The sequence below is a fragment of the Amblyraja radiata genome, chromosome 31 (assembly GCF_010909765.2).
Source record: "Amblyraja radiata isolate CabotCenter1 chromosome 31, sAmbRad1.1.pri, whole genome shotgun sequence".
In the NCBI taxonomy this organism is placed as follows: domain Eukaryota; kingdom Metazoa; phylum Chordata; class Chondrichthyes; order Rajiformes; family Rajidae; genus Amblyraja; species Amblyraja radiata.
In genome coordinates this window covers 30,389,249-30,413,441 of record NC_045986.1, presented here as the reverse complement: position 1 = coordinate 30,413,441, position 24,193 = coordinate 30,389,249, and the positions used below count along the sequence as shown (strand labels likewise).

Here is a 24,193-nt window from a genome sequence, read left to right as displayed (position 1 = left end):
CCCTGTGAAACAGGGCTCTAACTGAGGATAGAGTTACCATTACCATCAACCTGATCTAATCCCAGAGTACAGGCAGTCCCAGTTTACGGCAGTGTTTAGTTCGCTGAGAACTTTTCATAACTCAAACTGTTGGAAATGAAGAAAAGCTGTGTTGTTGGGAGAAGATGAGAGAAACGTCAATGACAGGAGAAGGGGCAAGTGATGGAAGAGCTGATGAGTGAGTGAGTCTGCACAGTGCTCCCAGCTCACTCGGCTCCACCCAGCTCCCGATGATTGTGCCTCAGGGTGGGGGTTCGGGCAAGGAGGTCGGTGGGAGGGGAAGAGAAGGCAAGAGTAAATGGCGCATTCCCATCCAGCAGAAGATGGCTACAACCCTACAGCAGCCAGAAAATCCAACCCCTCCACCCAAATACTTAGCTCTATGTACAGCATGCACCTACGTTGAGCTTTTATAACCCAGCCAAGACCTGTAACTGAAACAAGCAGGTAGCAAGAAATACTATTGTAGTAAATATAATCCTGAAGGATGCCAGTTATCTAATTCAACAATAAAATAAGTCGAGACCAGAGCCTTATAGCAAAATAATCTGCTTGGTTCTAATGGTGTAAAATTCCAAACGCCCCTTGAATGCACAATGTGTTTCTCAGTAGGTCTCCTGTTCTTTGCTTGAGCATTGAGGGAAAAAACAGTTGCAACCAATGCTTGGCCATGAAAAACCATACCACCTCATACCATTGGCAACTCCAAGATAAACTAGCATAATTAACAGCCCACTACTTAATGTATGTTCTGCCATGTGGTATCCCAAGCTCACCGCTTGCTGGAGTGCATCCCCGTCTTTGTAAGCAGAGCATGTAGGAAGCACTTTGTATGCATCAGCACAAGCTGTGCTTTTTAAAATAAAAAGCCCAAGCAAAGGCATATCTGATGAAAATTCTGCCAAACTGGCCTGTTTATGTATCCCTGGAGTCTAGCCATAATTATAAAGACAATATTCTATTGTGTTAATTAAACACAGCTTAATATGCTATGTACCAGTGTGCTTCATTGTTTCTTTTAAGATATTAGCTGGCAGTGATTTTGTTTTAAACTTACAATAGTTTTTTTCCATCCTCCCTTCCCACTGGTTCTTTTGAAAGCATTGCTGGAGGCTTATTTCTACAGAAGCTAGTCAGTTGTTGATAACCTCAATCAAGTTGACACTCTTCATACGTAATAGACAATCGTCCCATCTTCTTTGTCCATTACACAAATGTATTTTTTCCATTTCAGAGGCAGAGCATATAGTAGACATATTTGTGCTGTACAACCTTTGGACAGCACGGTGGCGCAGTACTAGAGTTGCTGCCTGACAGCACCAGAGACCCAGATTTGATCTTGACTACAGGTGCTGTCTGAGTGCAATTTGTACGTTCTCCCTGTGAACGCGTGGGTTTTCTCCAGGTGCTCCGGTTTCCTCCCACACTCCAAAGACGTGCAGGTTTGTAGGTTAATTGGCCTCTGTAAATTGTCCCTAATGTGTAAGATAGAACTAGTGTATGGGGATTGCTGGTCTGCGTGGACTTGGTGGGTCGATGGACCCGTTTCCACGTTGCATCTCAAAACCAAACAAGTTTTATTCTGTTCGAAATAAATAATAAATAAATAAATTAGATAACTGAATAAATAACTAGATAAAGTGGTTTCTCATCAGCGATTAGGAGCCTGTCTATTGTGTTGGTACTGCACAAGTCAACAAATTAAAGAAAATATTTGCATTAATATTTTCTCAAGGTGATTTGATGTAAGGTAATGAAAAATGGTAAAAGTATTAGACAGAATAGTATCTTCTGGTAGGGTAATCAAGAACAATGATAAATAATCTCAAATTTGGACATTCAGAGAACAATGTAAGATGTTATTATCATTCAAAGAATATGAAGTAATGTTAAAAAATAGGTTAACATACAAATCAGCCATGATCTATTAATTTAATGACTTCACTGCAAAATTGAATTGTAAAAGACATCACTGAGAAGTGTTTCTCATCTGGTCGTGCATTAACGTTGAAAACAAAAGAAGAGACAGTAGCAGGAATTTCCTATACCCCTCAATTTCGTGATCTTTTATAATGTTATCTATTTTTAATTCTCCCAGTTAAACATACTTCACATGTTCCCAAGGTCAAATTCCAGTATTCACTACCCTCTACAATAGGAAGTTTTTTCATTCCTCAGTTTTACATGAATGCCCCTGTTCTTGTAACTATATCCACTTGTTCAAGATTCTTCCACGAGAAGAAAAGTTTAGACATCTACTCTGTCCTGTATGTTTCAATACGATCGCCCCCTTAATCTTCTAAACACCAAAGAAGATAGATCTAATTTCTCTGGCCCCAGGTGGTAGAACAACCCTCTCATCTCAGGAATTAGCCAAATTAATATTTTTTTGAACTGAAAAGTTTGACTTGAGTCCATTATGCAAAAGGACTGCAGAAGTCAAAAAGTAAAAGAGGGACAATAAAGATAGGAGAGGTTGGGTTTAATAAAACTTGAATTTTAAAATCCTGTCGAATAGTATGTCTTCTCCATCTAAATCTTTGTCCTTTTCTACCTTCACTCCAAAAATCTGCTATAAATTTTTGATATGTAATTAGATTCCTGTTCCTCTCACCAATATGGTTTCTGCTCCATCACTGGTGTAGGAGTCTCTAATCTACAGCTGTAAGTGACATCTTGTGAAAGGTCCAGCACAGTTGCTGCCTTACAGTGTCAGACACACGAGTGGGTCAGAGGGCCTGTTTCCACGTTGTATCTCGAAACATTTATTTCCCCCTTTCCTTCTGCAATTCTTGTTGCTGTCTTCTTTGCTGTTGTAACTTCCAGATTCCTCTTTGTATTCCACCTTAATGCATATCTTGCCTTGCTGTACCCGTATTTTGCCGTGTACAAATACACCTGTAAAGGGCTTCTCCTTCATCCCTTTGCGCAACATTTTTATTTATTTATTATAAACCCTTTCTTAACCTGCTCCTTTTCACTGTTTGGTTACCTCCCTCTCCTAGCTCATCACTGGAAGTGCAGGATCTCCATGCTTTGTAAATCCAGAAGCACTTGCTGCAGTTTCCATTTGTCTTTCCAACATGAAGATATAGATGTGGCCAAGTTTCCAAAAAATCTCATCAAAAATGTGCATCCACATCTTTGGTTCTCAGCAGCATCCTCTCCGACTATACTTGTCCATGACTTCATCACTTAAAGTCTAACTTCTTTACTCAAAGTTTTGCAGCTCACATCTTCTTCCTCTGTTTTCTCATCTCAAAATCCTCACCCATATTAACATCATAACTCTCCAAGCTTTGTTGCTCTCTGATTAACTTAAAATGTTCAGCTTTCTTGATTTCCTTTCCGAACTTCTGTCTAGAGATTGCATCTGCCTTAGTCTCTACCTCTGCACTATGGGTGTGCAATCATGTAGCTGCAATACTCCTGTACATCTTCTCTCCCACCTTTTCAAAAGAGGTTTTGCAAAGCTATTTCTTCAAATATTCCTTTGACTAAACCTCCAGTTTTCCTTTCTCTCTACTAGTTTGGCATGGTCTCATATTCCAATGCATAAACCATTTTGATACGGAGTCCTGCCTGTGAGAGGGAATTTAGAGATATGTTATCAAAGGGAATGTGGCCTCTACTCTTTTAATAGATAATCATGATGATACTTTATTGGCCAAGTATGTTTTGCAACATACGTGGAATATGATTTGCCATACGGTCACACCAATAAAAAGCAACAAAACACACTAAATACACTTTAACATAAATATCCACCACAGTGACTCCTCCACATTCCTCATTGTGATGGAAGGCAAAAAAAAAGTTCAATCTCAATATGAGAAGTATTAACATAATGTGAGAATAAAGGCAAAAATTAAAATAGCGAAATAACACCGTCAAAGCTGCATCTTGGTTTATCACAATCCTCCTCATTTGAGTTTGATCGAATCTTTAACCAGGATCTTTAGAAAAAAAAGATTGAGAGGCACACACTTTGTAGATATAGCCCTTTGCCTCTTTCCTCTTTTACCTAGATAAATTGAAAGCTTGTGATGTAAAAAAATCACATAATCTTCCTTGTTAACAACGTATCTCCTTTGAGTTGGCAGTAACATGGTGTTTTCTAAATAATTAATTGTGCTTGCTTGTTTGGAGATGGCTTCTGCCAAGAAAGTGCTTTGGTTCTGAAAGCCCATAGAACAGTGCATGTATGTAAGTTATGCTGCCTGTGGGTGTTGGGGGTCAATAGTACCAGCCCAGAACATCACTGAAGGCATTCCTCAGTAGAAAGTAATGACTAAGGTAAGGTTGGGTGAGCTGTAGCAGCATCTTCAACTTTTTCATCAATGATTTTCCTTCCATCATAATTTCAGAAGTGGGAATGTTTGCTAGTGGTTGTACAATATTTAATTTCCTTTACATTTCCTTGGACAGTTTTTCCTTGTCACCATGAGATGAGCAACTCTAACAAGAGTGTCTACTCACCTCCCCTTGATATTCAATGGCATTACCATTGCCAAGTCTTCCATTATCAGCATCCCGGCAGGGCAGCATGGTGGTGCAGTGGTAGAGTTGCTGCCTTCCAGCGCTTGCAGCGCCAGAGACCCAGGTTCGATCCCGGCTTACGAAGTTTGTACGTTCTCGCGTGGGTTTTCTCCGAGATCTTCGGTTTCCTTCCACAGTCCAAAGACATACAGGTTTGTAAGTTAATTGTTTTTTTCTCTAAAAATGTAAATTGTCCCGTGTGTGTGTGTGTATAGGTGTGTAGGATAGTGTTAATATGCGGGGATCGCTGGTCGGCACAGACTCGGTGGGCCGAAGGGCCTGTTTCTGCTCTGTATCTCTAAACTAAACATCCCAGGGGTTACCACTAACTGGAAGCTCAAGTGAAGCAGCCACAAAGATACTGTTGCTATAAGAGCGGGTTAGAAGCTCTGCGTACAGCAGTGGCAGTTGACGCATCCCCCAACCACCAAAATCTTTTCCACTATTTAGAAGATACATCAAGAGTATGACGAACTACCTTCCATTTACCTGGATAAGTGCTGTTTGTCTACCTTTGACTTTTCCAGCATCCATAGTTTTTTTCTTAAACATTGCAGGCAAGGAATTGCTTTCAGTTCTGAATTTCTCATGGTCAAATATCAGGCTATACAGATTTCACACACTAAGAATAATGTTAATTATGAATGACAGCCTTCCTATTACCAAATCATTTGCTCTATTTGTAACAATTAACTGAAATGTGACATTGCTAGAAAACATTTTCCGCTAAATGAGTTAGAAATGGTTGTGTGGAAGTAACACCATTATGTCTGGTGCTGAATCGCTGGTATCTAGTGGAAGAGTCTGAATTACAGAGCCAGTGCCAAATGCCCTCAGTAGGATGAATGTTGGAAGCTATTACATGGCTATTACATGAGGGTAGATAAACTGGCCTGACCGGTTTTGTCCACAGAAAGAGAATCTTCCTGTACAGTGATATTGAACTAAATTCCATTCTAGCAACCTAAACTTAGACCATTTTGGTTGTCTATTTGAAGGTATCAACACGCAAAATAAAACAAATCTATCTCCACAGCCATTTATTATCCATCATAGCCAGAGGACGTAGTTGGGACAGGTACAATATTAACATTTTAAATACATTTGGACAGGTACATGGATAGGAAAGGTTGAGAGAGATATAGGCCAGATGGGACTAGCTGAGATGGAGCATCTGGGTCCGTATGGATGAGTTGGGCTGAATGGCCTGTTGCTGTGCAGTATGACTTTATGCTTCTCGCATGCTGAAGCAGCGAGTAAGATATTTGACCATGAACAATTCAAAAAGCAATTAGTGTCATACAGTCTAAAAACAGGCCCTTTGGCCCAACTTGATCACACAGACCAACATTTCCCATCTGCACTAGTCAGACCTGCCTGCATTTGCCCATATCCCTCCAAACCTGCCCTATCCATGTACCTGTCTAAAACGTTCTTAAACATTGCAATAGTTCCTGCATCAACCACCTCCTCTGGCAGGTCAATCCAAACTCCCACCACCCTTTGTGTGAAGAAGTTACCCCTCAGATTCCTATTAAATATTTCCCACTTAATCTTACACCTATGTCCTTACTTCCTTACTTGCATTTGTGTGTGTACGCCTTTCACTTTACAGATTATGGTTGATTTTAAATAATAAAGTGAACAGTAAACTTAAGCTTCCTGCCATACAGAATTCCAATGCTGGCATGTTTATCTCACGATCAGTGTAGCCCTTTATCTCCTAAAATGTTGGATTGAGGCCTTTGAAACTGCAACATTTTGAGCTGCTTTAACATTGTTATTGTATTTTGGAATTCTAGCAACTAACATTGTGAGCTAACTCCCATAGAACACTCTACTAAAACAGACATGTTTATGCTCTATCACGAGCCCGCGTCTCCCACCAAAATAAGGGTAGTTGAACTTGATATTGTAAATATCAGCTGACTCACAGTCATTTACTCCCATAATTTACATCAAAACAGGGAAGATATCAAATCTGTTTGGAAAGCCTGATGTGTGGTGCAAAGCTGTCTTGTTACTTGCCATTGACTCCTACACAGCAGTGTTAGTTTTGGCGAAGCAATGTTACGTTGAACTTTTAACCACTGTTCATTGTTTACATTCCTACCAATTGCCAATTTCCCCTTTTCCAATTAAAGTTAGTGGAAATGGCAGAGGCAAACCTGCTGAGGCACGTAAATATGAAAATGCAGCACTTGCTATAGTTATGTGTAAGAAGGGACTGCAGATGCTGGTTTACACTGAAGACAGACACTAAATGCTGGAGTAACTCAGCGGGTCAGGCAGCATCTCTGGAGAAGAGGAATATGTGACTTTTCGGGTCTAGACCCTTCATCAGAGTGAGGAGTAGGATGAAGGTTCTCAATGCGAAATGTCATCTATTCCTCTTCTCCAGAGATGCTGCCTGACCTGCTACTCCAGCATTGTGTGTCTATCTTGGATATGGTTACGTGTTGGAAGGAACTGCAGATGCAGTTTTAAACTGAACTTAGACACAAAATGTTGGAGTAACTCAGCGGGACAGGCAGCATCTCTGGAGAGAAGGAATGGGTGACGTTTCAGGTCGAGACCCTTCTTCAGACTGAGAGTCGGGAGAGTCATGTGATGTTGGTTTTGGTTTCTTGTCCATTCCAATATTTAAATACAGATCCATTTTGTTATGGTAATAGGAAGTGATAAAACAGTTTATTCCCTGTTCATCTACAGTTCTGAACATTATCCGTTCAAATGTATGTATTAATCCTACACAAATTTTTGCATAAAGCAGCGTTTGTTCCAAGCTAGTTTGGAGTAGCTTCATTAACTTTAATGGAGGTGAGAACTTTGAACTCTCCAGAGCGTAGATAAATCCAGAGGTGTCTGACCCAGGAGGAACATGGCTACTGGCTGACACCTGTTGCACACACAGCTAGTCAAGGATTTCCCCGGGTCATGTGGTTGACAAAATTCCAAGTCTGTTCAACAACATCAACCCTTGGCCTCTTTGTGCTTCATCGGTAGAAACACCTTGGAGGAAAATCGCACTGCAGAATGTGAGTTTTCAATTAGTATTCAAATGGTATACAACTACAAGGTAGAGGTGTAGCCGAAACTGAAAGCATTTCCTGCCTTTGGTGCCTAATGATCTGATTAACAGCCAGGTGCACCTAGTGGAGCTGTGTGCTCTGTCCGGCAACACAATAAAAATCTTCAGGCCTTATTGCGCTCAGACAAAAAATTACCATTTAATAACTTTGATATCGTTTATGGTTCTGCCTCTTAGCCGTTGTGATGGGAATTTTATCTCATTAAAGGGTTTTATTACTTTCTTGTGCTGTATTCAAGTCTTTTTATTGAGTGTGGGTTAGATTCTTGTACTTTTTCACTGCGCTGGTACTTGGATTAGTCATGTAACGAGAGCTATTTCACTTGGCAATGGGGAGCTGAAAGGCACTTGCTTGTTGCGCACAGCCACACAGTAACTGCTGTGTAAATAGGCGTGAAGAGACGGTTGAACATTCTGAACCCAGGAGTGCGTGCAGCCAGGTGATGTGACACTGCCTTGAACCCAGCCATTATCAGCAAGAGAGCTGTAATGGATCAGTCTCCCAGGTTCAGCCAGAGTTCAGCCAGTGTCCTTTTTGAAACCTTGTTATGGATCTGTGGGCGTGTTATTTGCAGGCAGCCGTGTGAAGGTGTCAGGTTTGGCAGGGAGGGTTGAATCTGTATAAACAGCAGTGACTGACAAAGGAGGGAGGAAAAGCCTTTGCAGAAAACCACAAGTCGCCAATTATTACTGCAGTGCATTGTCTGGATGTTAAGTCTTTTATCACTGCACTGAGATCTTATTGTGGGTGGAATTTGTGTTTGCGTTTTGTCTTTGTGGTGCTAATAATATTGAACCAACAGAGTTTTTTAGACTTCACGCAGGATTGTACGTGCGTTTCATTCACGGAATGAATCTTAGTTGACATTTGATTTATAGCAGAGATGTGAAGAGGCAGCGGGACAAACCATTATGCGGGTCACTGCCATTCCGGAAACACATGTCTTGTATGTATATATACTTAAAGCAATTTATATCAGTCTCCATTCAGTGAAAGAATGGGAAGCAAATTTAGAATTACTTTACCAGAATATTCTATTTCTATGCAGCTATATGTTTCTTTTTATCCTACAGTGGCTGATAACTCCCAAGTCCTTAAATGCACACATTCACTTCAATGAGATTGTAAAATGGACTAGGGCCAACGCTGATATTTTACAATGTATTTGACATGTATTATTGATCCTCCATGGCTATAAGTTCAAGATTTACAATCCAGTCAGAAGCAATAATTATTCTCAGAAGTGAAATCGTAACTGCGTGGTAAACAGTCGTGAAGACACAGTTGAAGGTGCTCTCTCCCAAACAAGCAAGCCAGCAAACAACCAGGTGACCCAACACAGCACAAAACAGAAACAAATGTTTTAACCCACTAAAATGCCTACTACAGCAGCTCAGCAGCATCCACAACACAATGGGCCAGGCAGCATCTCTGGAGAAAAGAAATAGATGACGTTTAACGAAGGGTCTTGACCCGAATCGTCACCCATTCCTTGTTTGGTAAAGAAGATAGCCACAAAAAACTGGAGTAACTCAGTGGGCAGGCAGCATCTCTGGAGAGAAGGAATGGGTGACGCTTCAGGTCGAGACTGAAGAAGGGTCTTGACCCGAAACGTCACCCATTCCATCTCTCCAGAGATGCTGCATGTCCCACTGAATTACTCCAGCTTTTTGTGTCTATCTTCGGTTTAAACCAGCGTCTGCAGCTCCTTATTTAAACTGTTGGAGGAATTCAGCGCAACATCTAAGGAGGCAAAGGGATGGTCAATATTTCATGTTGAGAGACAGAGTTCCTCTCGAGTTTGTTTTTTTGTTCCCTAGGTTACAGCATCTGCAATCTCTTGTGTCAATAAGTTTACTAATTGTTCCTCCTAGTGATGGAACCAATCATCTTGGGTGTCAACCCCACAAGTAATTGGTATACTTTCTCCAAGCCCTTGCTAAATGTGCCACTTGTCAGAAACCTGGCTGAGTCATGCAGACTTCCTTAAGCCTGTTGTGCAGCTAACTTCTCGTTTGTGTTTTCTGATTGGTGCAAACAAAATTCTTAAGGGGTTGGACAGGCTAGATGCAGGAAGATTGTTCCCGATGTTGGGGAAGTCCAGGACAAGGGGTCATGGCTTAAGGATAAGGGAGAAATCCTTTAAGACCAAGATGAGAAAAACATTTTTCACACAGAGAGTGGTGAATCTCTGGAACTCTCTGCCACAGAGGGTAGTTGAGGCCAGTTCATTGGCTATATTTAAGAGGGAGTTAGATGTGGCCCTTGTGGCTAAAGGGATCAGGGGGTATGGAGAGAAGGCAGGTATGGGATACTGAGATGGATGATCAGCCATGATCATATTGAATGGCGGTGCAGGCTCGAAGGGCCGAATGGCCTACTCCTGCACCTATTTTCTATGTATCTATGTAAATACTGCAAATGTCAGACATCCAAAACAGAGCAGAAAAACTAGGAAGCATACACTTCGTTAACCAGCACCGATGGTAGACAATGGTGTGGATTCATGCCCTGAATGCTGATAATGATGCCAGAATTTCTTGCATTTACAAGTACTGCGCTGTTAAGGGGCCTGTCCCACTTACATGATTTTTTTCGGCGACTTGCCTTGCAGCAAACCGTCTTGTAGTTTGTGCCTCTGGGTGGGTCTCTGGTGTTGCACAACCTCAACATGTGGATCCAAAGGTTGAATATATACTGTTCACCATTCCTTCCTCCCACCTTCTCCCCCAGCTTAGATTGGAGAAGAACAGTAACCTATGGGCCCAAATTGAGCATTTATTTTGATTACTGGTCAGTGTTACAGCTATTGCATTTCAGCATCATTCTTGGTTATTATCAAAGTTTCCTTGTTTGATCTGATCCAATGAAACTTCATCAGGTTCACTTATGTAGTCATAGAGTCCTACAGCATGGAAACAGGCCCTTCGGCCCAACTTGCCCACACTGACCTGCATGTCCCAGCTTCACTGGTCCACCTGTCTGCATTTGGCCCATATCCATCTAAACCTGTCCTATCCATGTGCGTGTCTAAATGTTTCTTAAATATAGCGATATTCCCTGCCACAACTACCTCTTTCGGCAGCTCACTCCCTTAAACCTATGTCCTCTGGTTCTCGATTCCCTTACTCTGGGTAAGAGATTCCTTGCATCTACCCGGTCTATTTCTTTCATGATTTTATACACTTGTGTCTGTAATCCTGGAACCAATGTACTGTGCACCTCTAGTATAATCAGCACTTGGCTCAGAAACAACGAGGAAAGATCATCAACCTGCAACATTAACACAAGCTGCCTGACCTGCTGAATATATCCAGCAATTATTTTAAATTCTAGATTTCCATCATCTGCAGTTTTTGTTTTGCTCAATAGTTCTATTGTGAATCCACTAACAGCTTAAATTCAGTTAATAACCGGAAAGTAGCATTCATATACTAATTGTTAGCAATATAAATCTTTTCTTTTATGTTTAGAAATGTCGGGTTATTTTGCAAGTGAGCATCAATTATGAACAATGCGAGAAGAGGGATTACATCAAGTTGTGGTCAATGCTGAGATTAAGGTTTAAAATTCAAAACTTGGAAGAGGAATAAAATGGGGAGAGGTTGCAAGTTGCACCTGGCTGTGGAAGTATATTGTGCTGAGTAGGAGTGGTATTAACTTGGCAGTGTTGTTTCATGACAACTCGTTCGGGCAAGGTGTTAAACTAGGCTCCATCTGCTTCCTCCAGTTGGGATTATTTCGAAGAAGAACAAAAAATTATCCCACTATCTTTGCAAATATTTATTGAATAACAGTCCTAAAAATAATATTGTGTGGTTATCGTCATATTGCTATTTGTGTTGCCTTATGCAAATTACTTGTTGTTTTTAGTACATTACAAAAATGACTGCACTTCTGTCGTTGGTTTTAAATGCTCTGGGTCTTGAGAACATGTAAGGCACCTTATAAATAAATGTACAGTGTTCCAAGGTGAGATACTTGCAATCATTTGTCCTACATCCAACAGAATGTTATTGCTATTGTATTGGTGAGGACAGCAACATCAGAGGATCTTACCATTATGAAATTACATAAATCAACGCCCTATTTTGATATTTCCTCTTAAATTTGGTTTCCAGCGAACAGCATGCAATTATTTATTTATCTTGTTAACATTTGCTTTGAATTTTTTACATGTTAACACATGCATTCTACCTCATTTAGCATGCATTTATATTTTTCTTGCTGCGTGACTTTATCAATGTACATTCACCCTTAAGATTTGGGCATTCTGTGAGGACAAAGTCAAAAGAATACTTTGAAACATGTGAAGTAACTTCTCTGCCTCAAAGAGAAAGATGCAGATGCATGCAGTGAAAATTCTAGTGATCTTAAAGTCTAAGAGATATCTTCTTTTAGGTGAGGTAGATGTTGGATTAGACATCCCTATCCAAAAAGAAGGGATTGAGGCTTGTAGTTGAAATGTTGCTCCATAACTCAACCCAAGTTCCTTAACTGGAGCAACTATATACCTCTATATATCTTGATTATGCACGTTTAGAAGATATTTGGTATGATCACAAAATAACATGACTAGTGCCCATAGTCTGGTGCAAGTTACAGCACATGTGGAAATGAGGTGTTTTCTATTGTAAACCCAACTGATGTCAAATGGTTTCCACCTGTTCGGTTCTACTGTGTGAAAGAGGTTACACTTGGAAAGAGGTTGAACTTTGGCTGAAGAGGTGACTTATCTTAAACTTATCCTGGTAATCAGTAGAAATATAATAGTGACTGCTTAAAATTGAGATATTCAGTCACTGCAACATGGTTTGGGTATGGATTTCTAACGAGGAACAACACCAAAGCCTATCAAAATGAATCACAAATTAAAGCTTCATAATTAAACTTTGTGTTTTGGTTATAATTGTGGTTAAGCAAATGATTAATTTGGAAACAATACACATTGCATCCATTAGAATGCATGTTATAGATTTGGTCTTTCATAATGTACCCAACATTCATAAAACCAAGGTTAAAGAAGTACAGTTACTCCAAATAAAGGCCCATTATGGCTATTCCATTACAGACCCTTTGGTGCTATGTACTGTAGTCCTCTTGTTTCATTTCTCTTTCATACTTTTAAAAGTCCTCTTTAAATTATATCTCTGTTGCTTCATGCTCTATTAAAGCTCTGTCTGAAAGCATTTCTTCTAATACTCCCTTTCAGTATAGTAACAATCTAAAAGTCAGATCTTGAGTTTTATCTATGTGTGCCTTCTGGAGAGCATTTAACCTGCTAGACTTTCATCCGTCATGCTTTCTGCATTAGGGAACATAGCACAAAAAAATATTTATCAAACTTAGCCATTTGCCTCATTATACATTATCCTACACTTACAACAAAAACAAGCCAAGATATTCAATGGACACTATTTCTAAACCTCTATATTCCACCCCAACTCCCCATTGCTAATGCAAGATTAGTTACAGAAGGTTTTGTTCCTCCCCACTTTTACTTTTGAAGGCTCTGATTTAGTCTCTGCTGAGGCCAAACATCTCTGAACGTGCAAAGTATTTACTTTACATGTAATAATGGTATGGGACAAAGCTTTCTTCATAATCAGAATCCACCCTCAATTCCTTTTAGAGTGGCTATTCTATTATTTTACAGTGGAGTAGATTTTGTTGTACGCTTGTTGAGTAGTGTAGTCTGTCATAAGAAAGATTGAAGCAGGGAAAATGTGTGACTGCTAATAGAATTCATACAGTGAAAACCTTATAACCAAGCACGACTTGTGTGAACAAGGTCATTCTCTACAGTTTCTATGGCAAAAGATTAGCAGTGTGGAAATCCTAAGAAAATATCACAAGAATGGAGAAAAAGCTTGGCTGCTTAATGGTTTGTTTTATAAAGTTAACATTTGGCTGAACCAAAAATATCTCTACATCCTTAACAGTGTGTTTTTGAAATGAACTAGAACAATAATGGGTTGATCGTCATCAGCCTATTTGACCTAAGGTTAAGGTGAGGAAAATCAGCCAAACATGGTTTCTGAAATAAAAATCGGAAATACTCAGCAGGTGAGGCGGCATACATGAAGCACAGAGTATGGAGTTCCTTATAATAGATTTGGCACACAAGCACAGGTATGGAGTGGCCATCGAACAATAATCTTCTATACTGACGGTCCACCCACAAAGTGATGACTGAGTCTTGCCAGCAGCTCCTGAAGTAATGCCCTTATGGATTTTTAATACCCCTTTGTTGTCAAAAGCTCTTGAACGGTTTTTAAATGTCTCTTGATAATCAGAGTTATTTTTTTTTAAAAACAATCAACATAGGCTTGAATAATTTAACTTAAAATAAAAATTAAAGTCCTAGAAACTAGAAATATAAACCATTTATTTGCACTGTCCTTTTTGCACAGCGTTCGTGACCCTATTCAAGTGACCACTGGGTTCACACTACATAAGCCAGTCTTGGTTAGTGTGAAGTAGAGGAACAGATGCAAAGCCATTCAAATCCCTTTGTATTGTGTCATTGTTCTGCTGCTGGGCTGGGTGGTGAGTCCAGGGTTGGAACAAGAGCTTGGATGCAATGGCATCTGATCTTCAGTTTCACCAGCAAGAAGACAGCCAGCAGCGAGCCCAATCCAGCATGTGGTTTTAAGTCAATGACCCTTCATCAGAGCTCTGAAATTACAGCTTCTAATCCCTGCCTGATGATGTTAGTGAGGAAGTGGTGAAATGAAGCGTCATTGCAATGCCCCCTCTGATTACGGGCCTTTGTCTTGAAACATTAACCCTTTATCTCCCTCCACAGATGTTGTCTGATTTGCTGCGTCCAGCATTTTCATTGTCCCTGCAATAGATTAGTTTGCTGATTGACCATTTGGCTGAGATACTGGCGACCCAAACCTACCATTGGACTTGTACCCCAATAAAATCACATGCGTCACTTTAGATTAGATTTGCTTTGCTGATCTTTCTCTACCCAAGACAATGGAAGAAAAACATGTTTGAAAGTTGTTGAGTGCAGCTCATACAATCTGCATTTATTTCATCATTCATCAAGATGAAACAACATTAAAATTCAATTGTTTCATCAAGCAGGAGCTTTAATCAGCTCCTCCATATTGATGTGAGGTTAGTTCAGAAAGTACCTATGCAGTGTTAGAATCAGTAACTCCTATAAGTTAATATGGTTGACAGTGTTGCTGGTAGCTGCCTAACTGTTTTTTGCTGAGGACAGAACCAGGCTCAAATTTAACATAGCCTCGTCCACTAACGTGTCAGTAATCACTTTCTACGTGTGTATGAGAGAAATGGCAACTTAGGCAAAGCTACTGATGTTTGTCAGCACCCATGAATTATTTCCTCAGGAGCGAGAGAATAATTTGGTTTATTTCAGCATCTAGCAAAACTAGTTCATGTCACAGAATACTGCAGTGCTTTTAAGAAGTGTCTTAAATCACGAGACTCAACTTAGGTATTGATTTTATAATATTTTCCTTTCCACATTTTTGATAATTGTTTTAAGCAAAATGAACAATTAAGTGCTGAAGTATTTTATTGAATAACAGGCCCCTGTTCTCTGACTAGCCTACCTAGAATGGTTTGTGATTGATTTTAAATTGAGATGTAGAGCAGTGAACATGACAGAGCAACAATGAATAAAAAGCAGAGAAGCTCTGAAAGCTAGTCAAGAGTGTTTTATTGTCATGTGTCTCGGATGGGACAATGAAATTCTTACTTGCTGCAGCACAACAGAATATGTGAATATGTAAACATAGTACATAACAAGGGAAGAGAAAAAAAAGAAAAAGTTCAATAAATAACATATAGTGCAATAATAATAGTTCTGAGCTAATCAAATGGCCTGACATCACGAGAGGGGAGAGAGACACAAAAAACTGGAGTAACTCAGTGGGTCAGGCAGCATCTCTGGAGAGAAGGAATAGGTGACATTTGAAGCATGGTCTCGACTTGAAAAATCACATATTCCTTTTCTCCAGAGATGCTGCCTGACCTGCTGAGTTACTCCAGTTTTTTGTGTCGATCTTCAGTTTGAACCAGCATCTGCAGTTGTTTTCTATACATCAGGAGAGTGAGGCTGGAGTGGAAGCAAAAACCTGAGGATAAGCCTCTTCAAATACTAAAAGAGGGGCTGCCAGATTCTCCCATTCCGTTTATACACCAAATACGGACTCCACCACATAAATGGCAGGCAGCCTGGGAGTCCTTGAATGCCAACATATAAACATGTAGCTCAGCACTGTTCTGGTGCAGTACTCTCCAGCCCAGCTCCCTGATCTAACGAGGGATGAGTTCTGTGAAGGAGATCTCCACTGGAGACACCGCTCACTGCCGGTCGGCAGAATGGATCAGTCGGGATGGCACTCAAGGGCGAGGAAGATCAGACTATACTGGAGCAGCCAGTACAGAAACAGCTTCCGCACGACTTTGGACAGTGTGGGGGGCATTTCGAAGTTGCGGCTGATGCTGTGTGGGACCTGCCTGCCTTCGTGGCCTCCCGCTGAACTCGCCTGATTTCCATTTGGAGAAAACAGTCCCTTGGCTGAACTAACACTCTCGCAGCCCACAGAATAGGGCTGCCTCACCAGACTAACAAAAGGAGGCCCGCGTGTTGCTGGCCGGCCCAGGAATGCTGTGTTTTACTTACTGCTCGCTAAATCCAACAGGCATGTGGAAAATGGAGAATATGAGCCACACAAGCAATATGAAAGGGAGTATTTGTCCCACTGATTGCAGGCTGGCCAGTGGCCAGGGTTGATGTTGACCGTCTGCTGAACCATGTCGTTAGGCGTGTAGCAGAGCTGAACGCACGGTGGGCAGGACCCAATGAGTAAGCAGACTTCGTCCAAGAGTTTACACACAAAAGAGAATCTGTGTCCTACTTAACCCCCTCACTCCATAAGTAACGCACACTGCTGGGGCCACAAGTAACCCTTGCACTCTTACACTTAACACTGCTTTCATGCAATAAGGCCCATTGTCTCGTGTTTTGTGATTGTTTATTCCTAACAGGCTTCCCTTGTGCTAATATAGTTTTCAACCAACGAACAATAAGTAATGTGCTTATTGGACATCCCTCATTGTTGATGCGCAGTGACTAGCAAATCACTGATCTTGCGCAGATCAAAGAAGTTCCCTGAAGGATGCCACCTCTAATTGAATCTTGTCTCACCCTGCAGTAAGCCATTCGTGCCAGCTCCACACTTCGACCTGTGTGTGACCTTTCTGTGTGACTATCCTTGCAATATCTAACACTTGTGTCAAATTCCATTGCCTGAATTTGGCAAAGCTGTTATTTTAAATAACCGAGCATCTTTACTGAAGTAACTCTAAAAGCAATTTGAGTTCCATGATATAACTTTGAAACCAGTGACTGATAAAACAACGTCAATTATAACTCTGTGTAGGAAGGAACTGCAGAAGCTGGTTTAAACCGGAGGTAGACCCAAAAAGCTGGAGTAACTCAACGGGCCAGGCAGCATCTCTGGAGAAAAGGAATAGGTGAAGAAGGGTCTTGACTTGAAACGTCACCTATTGAGTTATAACTCTTACTGCTTCATTCTCAAATACCACATGAACAGAATTAGACAACTTTTGCTGATACCTTATTTTTGTGTCTAAATTCATGTATCTCACCTAACACAAATCCAAAAATGGTGCTTAGTTACTTGAATTTTTATTGCTGGCATGTCTTATCCTCCTCTTCAGATTGGAAGGAAGGCTAATTAAGACAGAACGGTTCACGATTCTTTATACAGAATCCTTAGGGTTTTGTTAGTGCCAAATTGGCAGAGTTTTCAGACTATTAGATCGTATTCCCATGAATACCCCACCACACTTTAGATTTTGCACAGTAGTATAATACATTTTCCAATGAAAGAGGTGGATTTAAAGGGAGCATATAGAATAAAATCCATTGTGTTTAAAGGAAGGCACAAGAGACTGCTGATGCTTGAATCTGGAGAGGGAAAAAAAGAACGGCTGGAAAAAGTCAGTGGGTCAGTCAGCATCTATCATGGAAAAGGTGGACACAAAGTGCTGGAGTAACTCAGCGGGTCAGGCGACATCTCTGGAGAAAATGGATGGGTGACGTTTCGGGTCAGGACCCTTCTTCAGACTGCAGTAGAAATGGGTCCTGATCCGAAACGTGACGTATCCGTTTTGCTGTTAAAATTAATAAAAACATAGGGAATTAGCACAGGCTTTAAAAGTAAAACTATAAATAGCACTGTAGCTAAATTCACAGGTCTGGAATTTCTTAAGAAAAAATATCTGGCTGGATAGTAAAGGATAGGATTCCAGAGAGTGTTCATTCAACATAATAAAGCATGATCAACAGCTTCTGAGAAAGGTAGTCAAAGGTCAAAGAGAAATTAACACCATAATGCTTTATAAAGGAGTATAAAACAGGGTGCCAGGTCCCTTGGATCAGAAATTTGAGGGTTTTTTTCTCCATGAAGCCACATAATTAAAATGTATTGCAGCCTCCAAACAGGTGAATCATAGCTGAACATCCAAAATATGATTACTCTGTGTGTGCAACTAATTTTACATTGATTTGCACATTTATCAAATTGCTAATAGGTTCAGGCGTATCGTACATTAACCAGGCAACAAACCTGCAGAGCAACCTTTACAAATCTGCAGCCTGAAATTCTAACTTTGCAGGCTGGCATGGTAGATGTGTACCAAAGATCGTAGAAGATCTTGCTCTAGTATCTTTGATGTGTACTAGCAATTAGAATGAGGAGGCCATGGCTACTGATTGGCAGAGGTAAGCAGACATGCATACACCTCACATTTTCACACCTAGTGCAAGGGACTGAATGCACTATCTGTAGGTGTAGCAGCAGCATGCTGAATCTTGCATGTAAAATTGGTTCTACTAGCTTCAGTTGAATGATTGCTGGAGTCAAACTAATAATGCTACATACTACATTTAGTGTTGCCAACACCAACCAAGGGTGGCGCAGTGGCACAGCGGTAGAGTTGCTGCCTTACAGCGCCAGAGACTCGGGTTCCATCCTGACTTCGGGTGCTGTCTGTACAGAGTTTGTAGTTTCTCCCCGTGACCACGTGGGTTTTCTCCGAGTGCTCCGGTTTCCTCCCACACTCCAAAGATGTACAGATTTGTAGGTTAATTGGCTTCAGTTGTAAATTGTCCCTAATGTGTAGGATGGTGCTAGTGTATCGGGATCGCTGGTCGAGGTGGACTCGGTGGGTCGAAGGGCTTGTTTCCGCGCTGCATCTCTAAACTAAACAAGACCTAAAAGGTGGGGAATTGAAACTTGATTTTTTTTTGTGCAAAGCTCATTCAGTTAAAAGTGTCCATGAAACTACATAATGGATGGTCATTAAAAAAATCACCTGGTTCACTAGCATCCTTTCAGGAAGAAAGTCTGCCCTTAATCCACCTGATGTGTGTGTACTGCTCACTACAGTCCACTCTGCTTTAACAGGAACTGCTGGAAAATGACTCAGCCACTTTTCAAGGCAATTGGGAATGGACAATTAAGTCAGTGATGCTGATATTTATGAGTGAATAAATTAGAACATGCAGGCCCCAGCAATGGCATGGGAATGAGAGGCCATTTGTCCTTTTGTGTTTGTTTATTACAACCGGTGATATTATATGTGCATTAATTCTCTGAAAAGATATGCCATGTATAGAACTGTGTGTCTAATGAATGGTATGGGAAGGAACTACAGATGCTGGTTTACACCGAAGATTGACACAAAATATTGGAGTAACTCAGTGGAACAGGCAGCATCTCTGGAGAGAAGGAATGGGTGACAGATGTTTCGGGTCAAGGCCCTTCTTGAGACTGGCCTAGACCCGAAACCTCCATCCCCTTTTCCTTCTCTCCAGAGATGCTGCCTGTCCCGCTGAGTTACTCCAGCATTTTGTGTCCATTTTCTGTAATGAATGAATGCTCCTTATTGGCAATGTTCATGTGTCAGATACTCTGAGTTTGGGCGTTCAGCTGACCTGTGTACTACATTGGATCTATGGCTGGGGCTTGGTTTCTCCACCCAATGAGCTACTCCCACGATGATTTGCAAGCAATGGCAGGTTTTTAACAAAAAACTGAAGACTTGCATACACCACCTTGACTGTTAACCCTAGAAAGTGCTAGTTCCTGCACTGAGCCCCATATGTTCTCGTACAAAGCTGTACAGTGTTCATTCAGCCTTTCTGAAAATCAATAAGGCATTTGTTCTTGTATCTCATCAGTCTTTCAACATGTCTGTCCAGCTGCTCCTGTTCCAGCCCACAGCTGTGGCTGTTGGACTTAAAACCATAAACTCCCTTCACTCTGAGTTGTAACAGAGGTGTTTAACTTCACTTTTCCTTCTAACTTTCCAGCTAATCAACTTCAGAATTTCCAAGATGTCGGAGCACTGCGGAAATGTTGGAGAAGTTAACTCCTCACACACACAACAAGCACAATGATTAACCTGGGTACCTGACCACTTAGCAGGCAGGAGAACATTTCCAGATAGTCCAAGGAAATGTCTAAAAACCAGATGCAACTACATATGGTGCTGGCAATTCTAACCCAACCAGGGTGGGCTAATGTGTAAAACCTTCCTCCAAGAGCCACACTGTGATTTCTTCACTCCTGAGACGCTGTTGAAAAGAGAGCAGAAATGCAGGTCTCGCAGGCAATTGTGGACAGACTTCCATGGGGTGTTAATTTAAATGTCTGGAAAGACCTTTGAGTAAAAAACACTGTAATTTCCCCAAAAGCCAGCTGGGTTCTGTCTTAAGCACTTAATTTTCTAAAGGCAAGTTTCCTTTTTATTATGTGTGGTATTTTTGACTTCTAATTAAGTTGCTTATTTTCATTCCTCTTGTTTAGTATGGCATTAGGTTTTTGTTTTATTTATTGTTTTAAATTCTGTGTTTGGTGTCTTTTCACCTTCTATGCTTTCTTTGCCTTCTCTTTATATTTTTTTCCTGCCCACTTTCACCCATTTTTGCTGTCGTTTTCATTCTGGTTCAAAGAAAAGTTGCATCAGGGAAGGAGGCCATTCGTCCTGCCAAGTCTGGACTAGCTCTATTCAACCAATGCTTTTCTCCATCTGCTGCCCATACTCCTGCAATAAGCTAAACTGAACTATACGTGCAGAACTTGCAGATGCATGAGCTGGGGGATCCATCAATGAGAACTGTTTCTATTTACTCTGCTTACAACTTCAATCCTTTTAAAATATATCTTTTAGTTCCTCAACTGTTCCAGGGAGAATAATTGCAGCCTCTCCATTCTGGCCACATTACTAAAGTTACTTGCCCTTGGAATCATTTTAGTAAATGTCTTCTACCTGCACCTCATTCGTACTCTTCTACCCGTGCCTCTTTTGTAGACTAAAGGGCCTGTCCCACTTACGCAATTTTTTTTTGGCTACTCACGAACATACAAGCTCCTGTATGGTCGTGAGTATCGCCCATAAGACTCGTACCTTTTTCTGGTCGCCGCTGGATTTTCAACATGTTGAAAATTTTCGGTGACCTGCTGCGACTATGACAGGTGCCGGCAGTCGCCGAAAAAAATCACGTAAGTGGGACAGACCCTTAAGATGCCAAGTGTTTATTTGATTATTTGCTCAATCTGCCCAGCAATTCCCCATAACCAAAGCACAAATCCCTCCAGATGACTTTGTGTATTCTTTTTAGAAATGTCCTCTCTGGTTTAAGTTGCCACTCCTAGTTCCTCCTACGAAAACATATTACTTATCCTTTTCTATGTTATATGTCATCTACCAGTCTACCTGCTTCCGTGTTCCTTCCTACAGTCCATTATAATCCTCATAGTTCACTTCACTGCGATCAGTGCCGTGAGAAAAGTTTGATGATCTTTCTTGCACGAGCTTATTGGGATAGGGATTAACTTACCATCAACACTGTGAAAATGGCTAGGTAGAGATAGATGAATATCTGAAAGCAATTTAAAGCTAAGGAATGTCAATGAAAGGTGAAAATGTGTCGGAGACTGATATTTAAAAAAAGTTCCGTATAACAAATGCTCAACTTGCTGCAAACATTATTGTAAGTATATGAAGAGAAAGGTTATGCTATTGGAGAATATGGGTAGAAGCAGCAGCATGCTTACAGATTGACTGTACGATGAATAATATGGCAATGGTATATTTGTGAGTATTCAATTCATATGCCGGTTCTATGTTCCAACTGGAGAACTTTGTCAGACGCCTCTGGTCTGCCAAACAGACAGAAGAATGAATCTTAATCCACAGTTTTGGTGCCTGGTTTTCACCCGAACAGAGTAATTGTTTTTGTTCCCTCATCTTGACCAGTGACGTAAACAAATATGGAATGGCTTTTCTCTCTCTTTTCTGCGATTTGATTGTCTTTTTCTATACTTAGACTGCTAATCATTACAAAAATGAAGAAGGGGCAACAGTGGGATAGATACAAGATGCTGGAGTAACTCGGCAGGTCAGGCAGCATCTCTGGAGAAAAGGAATAGGTGACGTTGTGGGCCAAGACACCCCTTAGAGTGGGTGCGTGGTGGAATTGTGGGGAATTATTGATATTGGGAAAATCAGATTTGATGAAGCAACCAAGTTCTCCTGGATAAATGAGAGTGGTGTAACATGTAATTATCTACCCTCCGACTGATCCCTCAGTGGCTTTCCCCTATTTATAATTGTGTATCTAAGATATTTTTATGTTCTCTGGTTGGAAATCCATATATCAGTTGAGCACTGCAATATAGAACATCCACAGTGAAGCTTCGATGAATAATACAAATCTTTAAGTTGACTTTCTTGATTAGTACGGGTATCAGGAGATATGGAGAGAAGGCAGGAGAATGGGGTTGAGAGGGAGAGGTAGATTAGCCATAATTGAATGGCAGAGTTGATTGGCCGAATTACCTAATTCTGCTCCTATCACTTATGAACTTACGATAACTTGAAAATATCAATTTCTGCTGTTGGAAATGTTTTCCTAACTATCTTAATTCTTATGTTCCAACCAGGATGCTTAACCAGAGAAGTCGAAAGCCCCGTTGTTGTATCGGTCCTCATGGTCTCCTGCCCTGCTACTCGGACAAACAAGCAGACGGGCAGGAACAGCTCTTCAGAGTGACTGACAACATTCAGGCTGAATTGTAAGTCAACATCATTTATTCTGTTACTTAAACAAAATTATTTTGTCTTGGACACCATAATACATTTGTAAATCAACGAACTGCAGATGCTGGAAACCTGAAATAAAAACACAAAATGCTGGGACACTCAGCAGGTCGGGCAGCATTAGAAAAAATAACAACTAATGTTTCAGACTGAAGACCCTTCCTCAGAACTGGGAAGTACAGAATATAGACAATAGGTGCAGGAGTTGGCTATTCAGCCCTTCGAGCCAGTACCGCCATTCAATGTGATCATGGCTGATCATCCACAATCAGTATCCCGTTCCTGCCTTCTCTCCATATCCCTTAACTCCGCTATCCCTATAACTCTCTCTTGAAAGCATCCAGAGAACCAGCCTCCACCGCCCTCTGAGGCAGAGAATTCCACACACCACAAATATAAATTGGATATAAATATAGTGGGAGTATGGGAGGCAATGCATCAGGACGAAAGGAATATGGGCTGGGGCAGGATTGCCAGGGTGATAAGCCATCTATATAATAATATATAATAATAATAAGTAAAGTTAAAGAAAGAAAAATGTGACAAAGGAACAAGTAGGAGCTGTGAAATACAGGTCAGATTCTACTGCAGTTTTAAGAAAATGAGGAAAAAAAACACTTGTTTTTCAATGGACTGTGACAGGAATTTATGATTTCATAAATGATGATCAGAAGTTGATGCAAACTTTTGTTCACCCTTGTACTTTCAGTTATGTTTGGCACAGGTTTCACACTTTATCATAGTTTTTCCTGATGTCTAATTAATTGATAAACAGAAAATCCACAGTACATCTTTGACTGACTTTGTAAATCTGTTTAACTGAGCTGTGATTTATGCCTTCTCTGGAACAAAAGCAACAGCATTTATATAGGTCACTTAATGTGGCAAAACATCCCAAGATTCTTAAGCAACAGAGCAAGATATTTTTTTTTTTAAATGACATGAAACCGCATATTAGGATGGATGACCAAGATTCTAGGATCTTGTTAAAGGAATGTCGAGAGACGGGAAGATTAAAGAATGAGATTTCAGACTTTGAGGTTTGTATTCTCAGACCAGCAAAACGTCAGAATTGGCCAATCTCACCAATGATTATGATCTAGAACAGATTATAGAGATAGGGAGGATGATAATGGAGTGGTTTGAAAACAAGTTTTTAACATTATGATAATGCTTAACTAGGAGCTGATAAAGGTCGGCATGCACATGATTGGATGTAAACTGGGAATTAGGCAGCAGAGTTTTGAGTGACCTCGGATTTATAGAGAGTGCAATGAGGGCGACTGGCCAGGAATTAGTTATAGTCATAGAGTCACACAGCGTGGAAACAGGACCTTCAGTCC

The 24,193-nt window shown here is 40.7% G+C and overlaps 1 protein-coding gene across 5 annotated transcripts in view; it reads left to right on the top strand.

Annotated features, from left to right (window-relative positions):
• Window positions 1-24,193, top strand: part of vps13d (vacuolar protein sorting 13 homolog D) — a 181,853-nt gene that overhangs the window by 145,858 nt on the left and 11,802 nt on the right. For all 5 annotated transcript variants that reach the window (XM_033048439.1, XM_033048438.1, XM_033048441.1 and 2 more), the window contains one exon: window positions 22,694-22,825. In XM_033048439.1, the coding sequence (XP_032904330.1) occupies window positions 22,694-22,825 (132 nt within the window). The remainder of the gene's footprint in view (window positions 1-22,693; window positions 22,826-24,193) is intronic.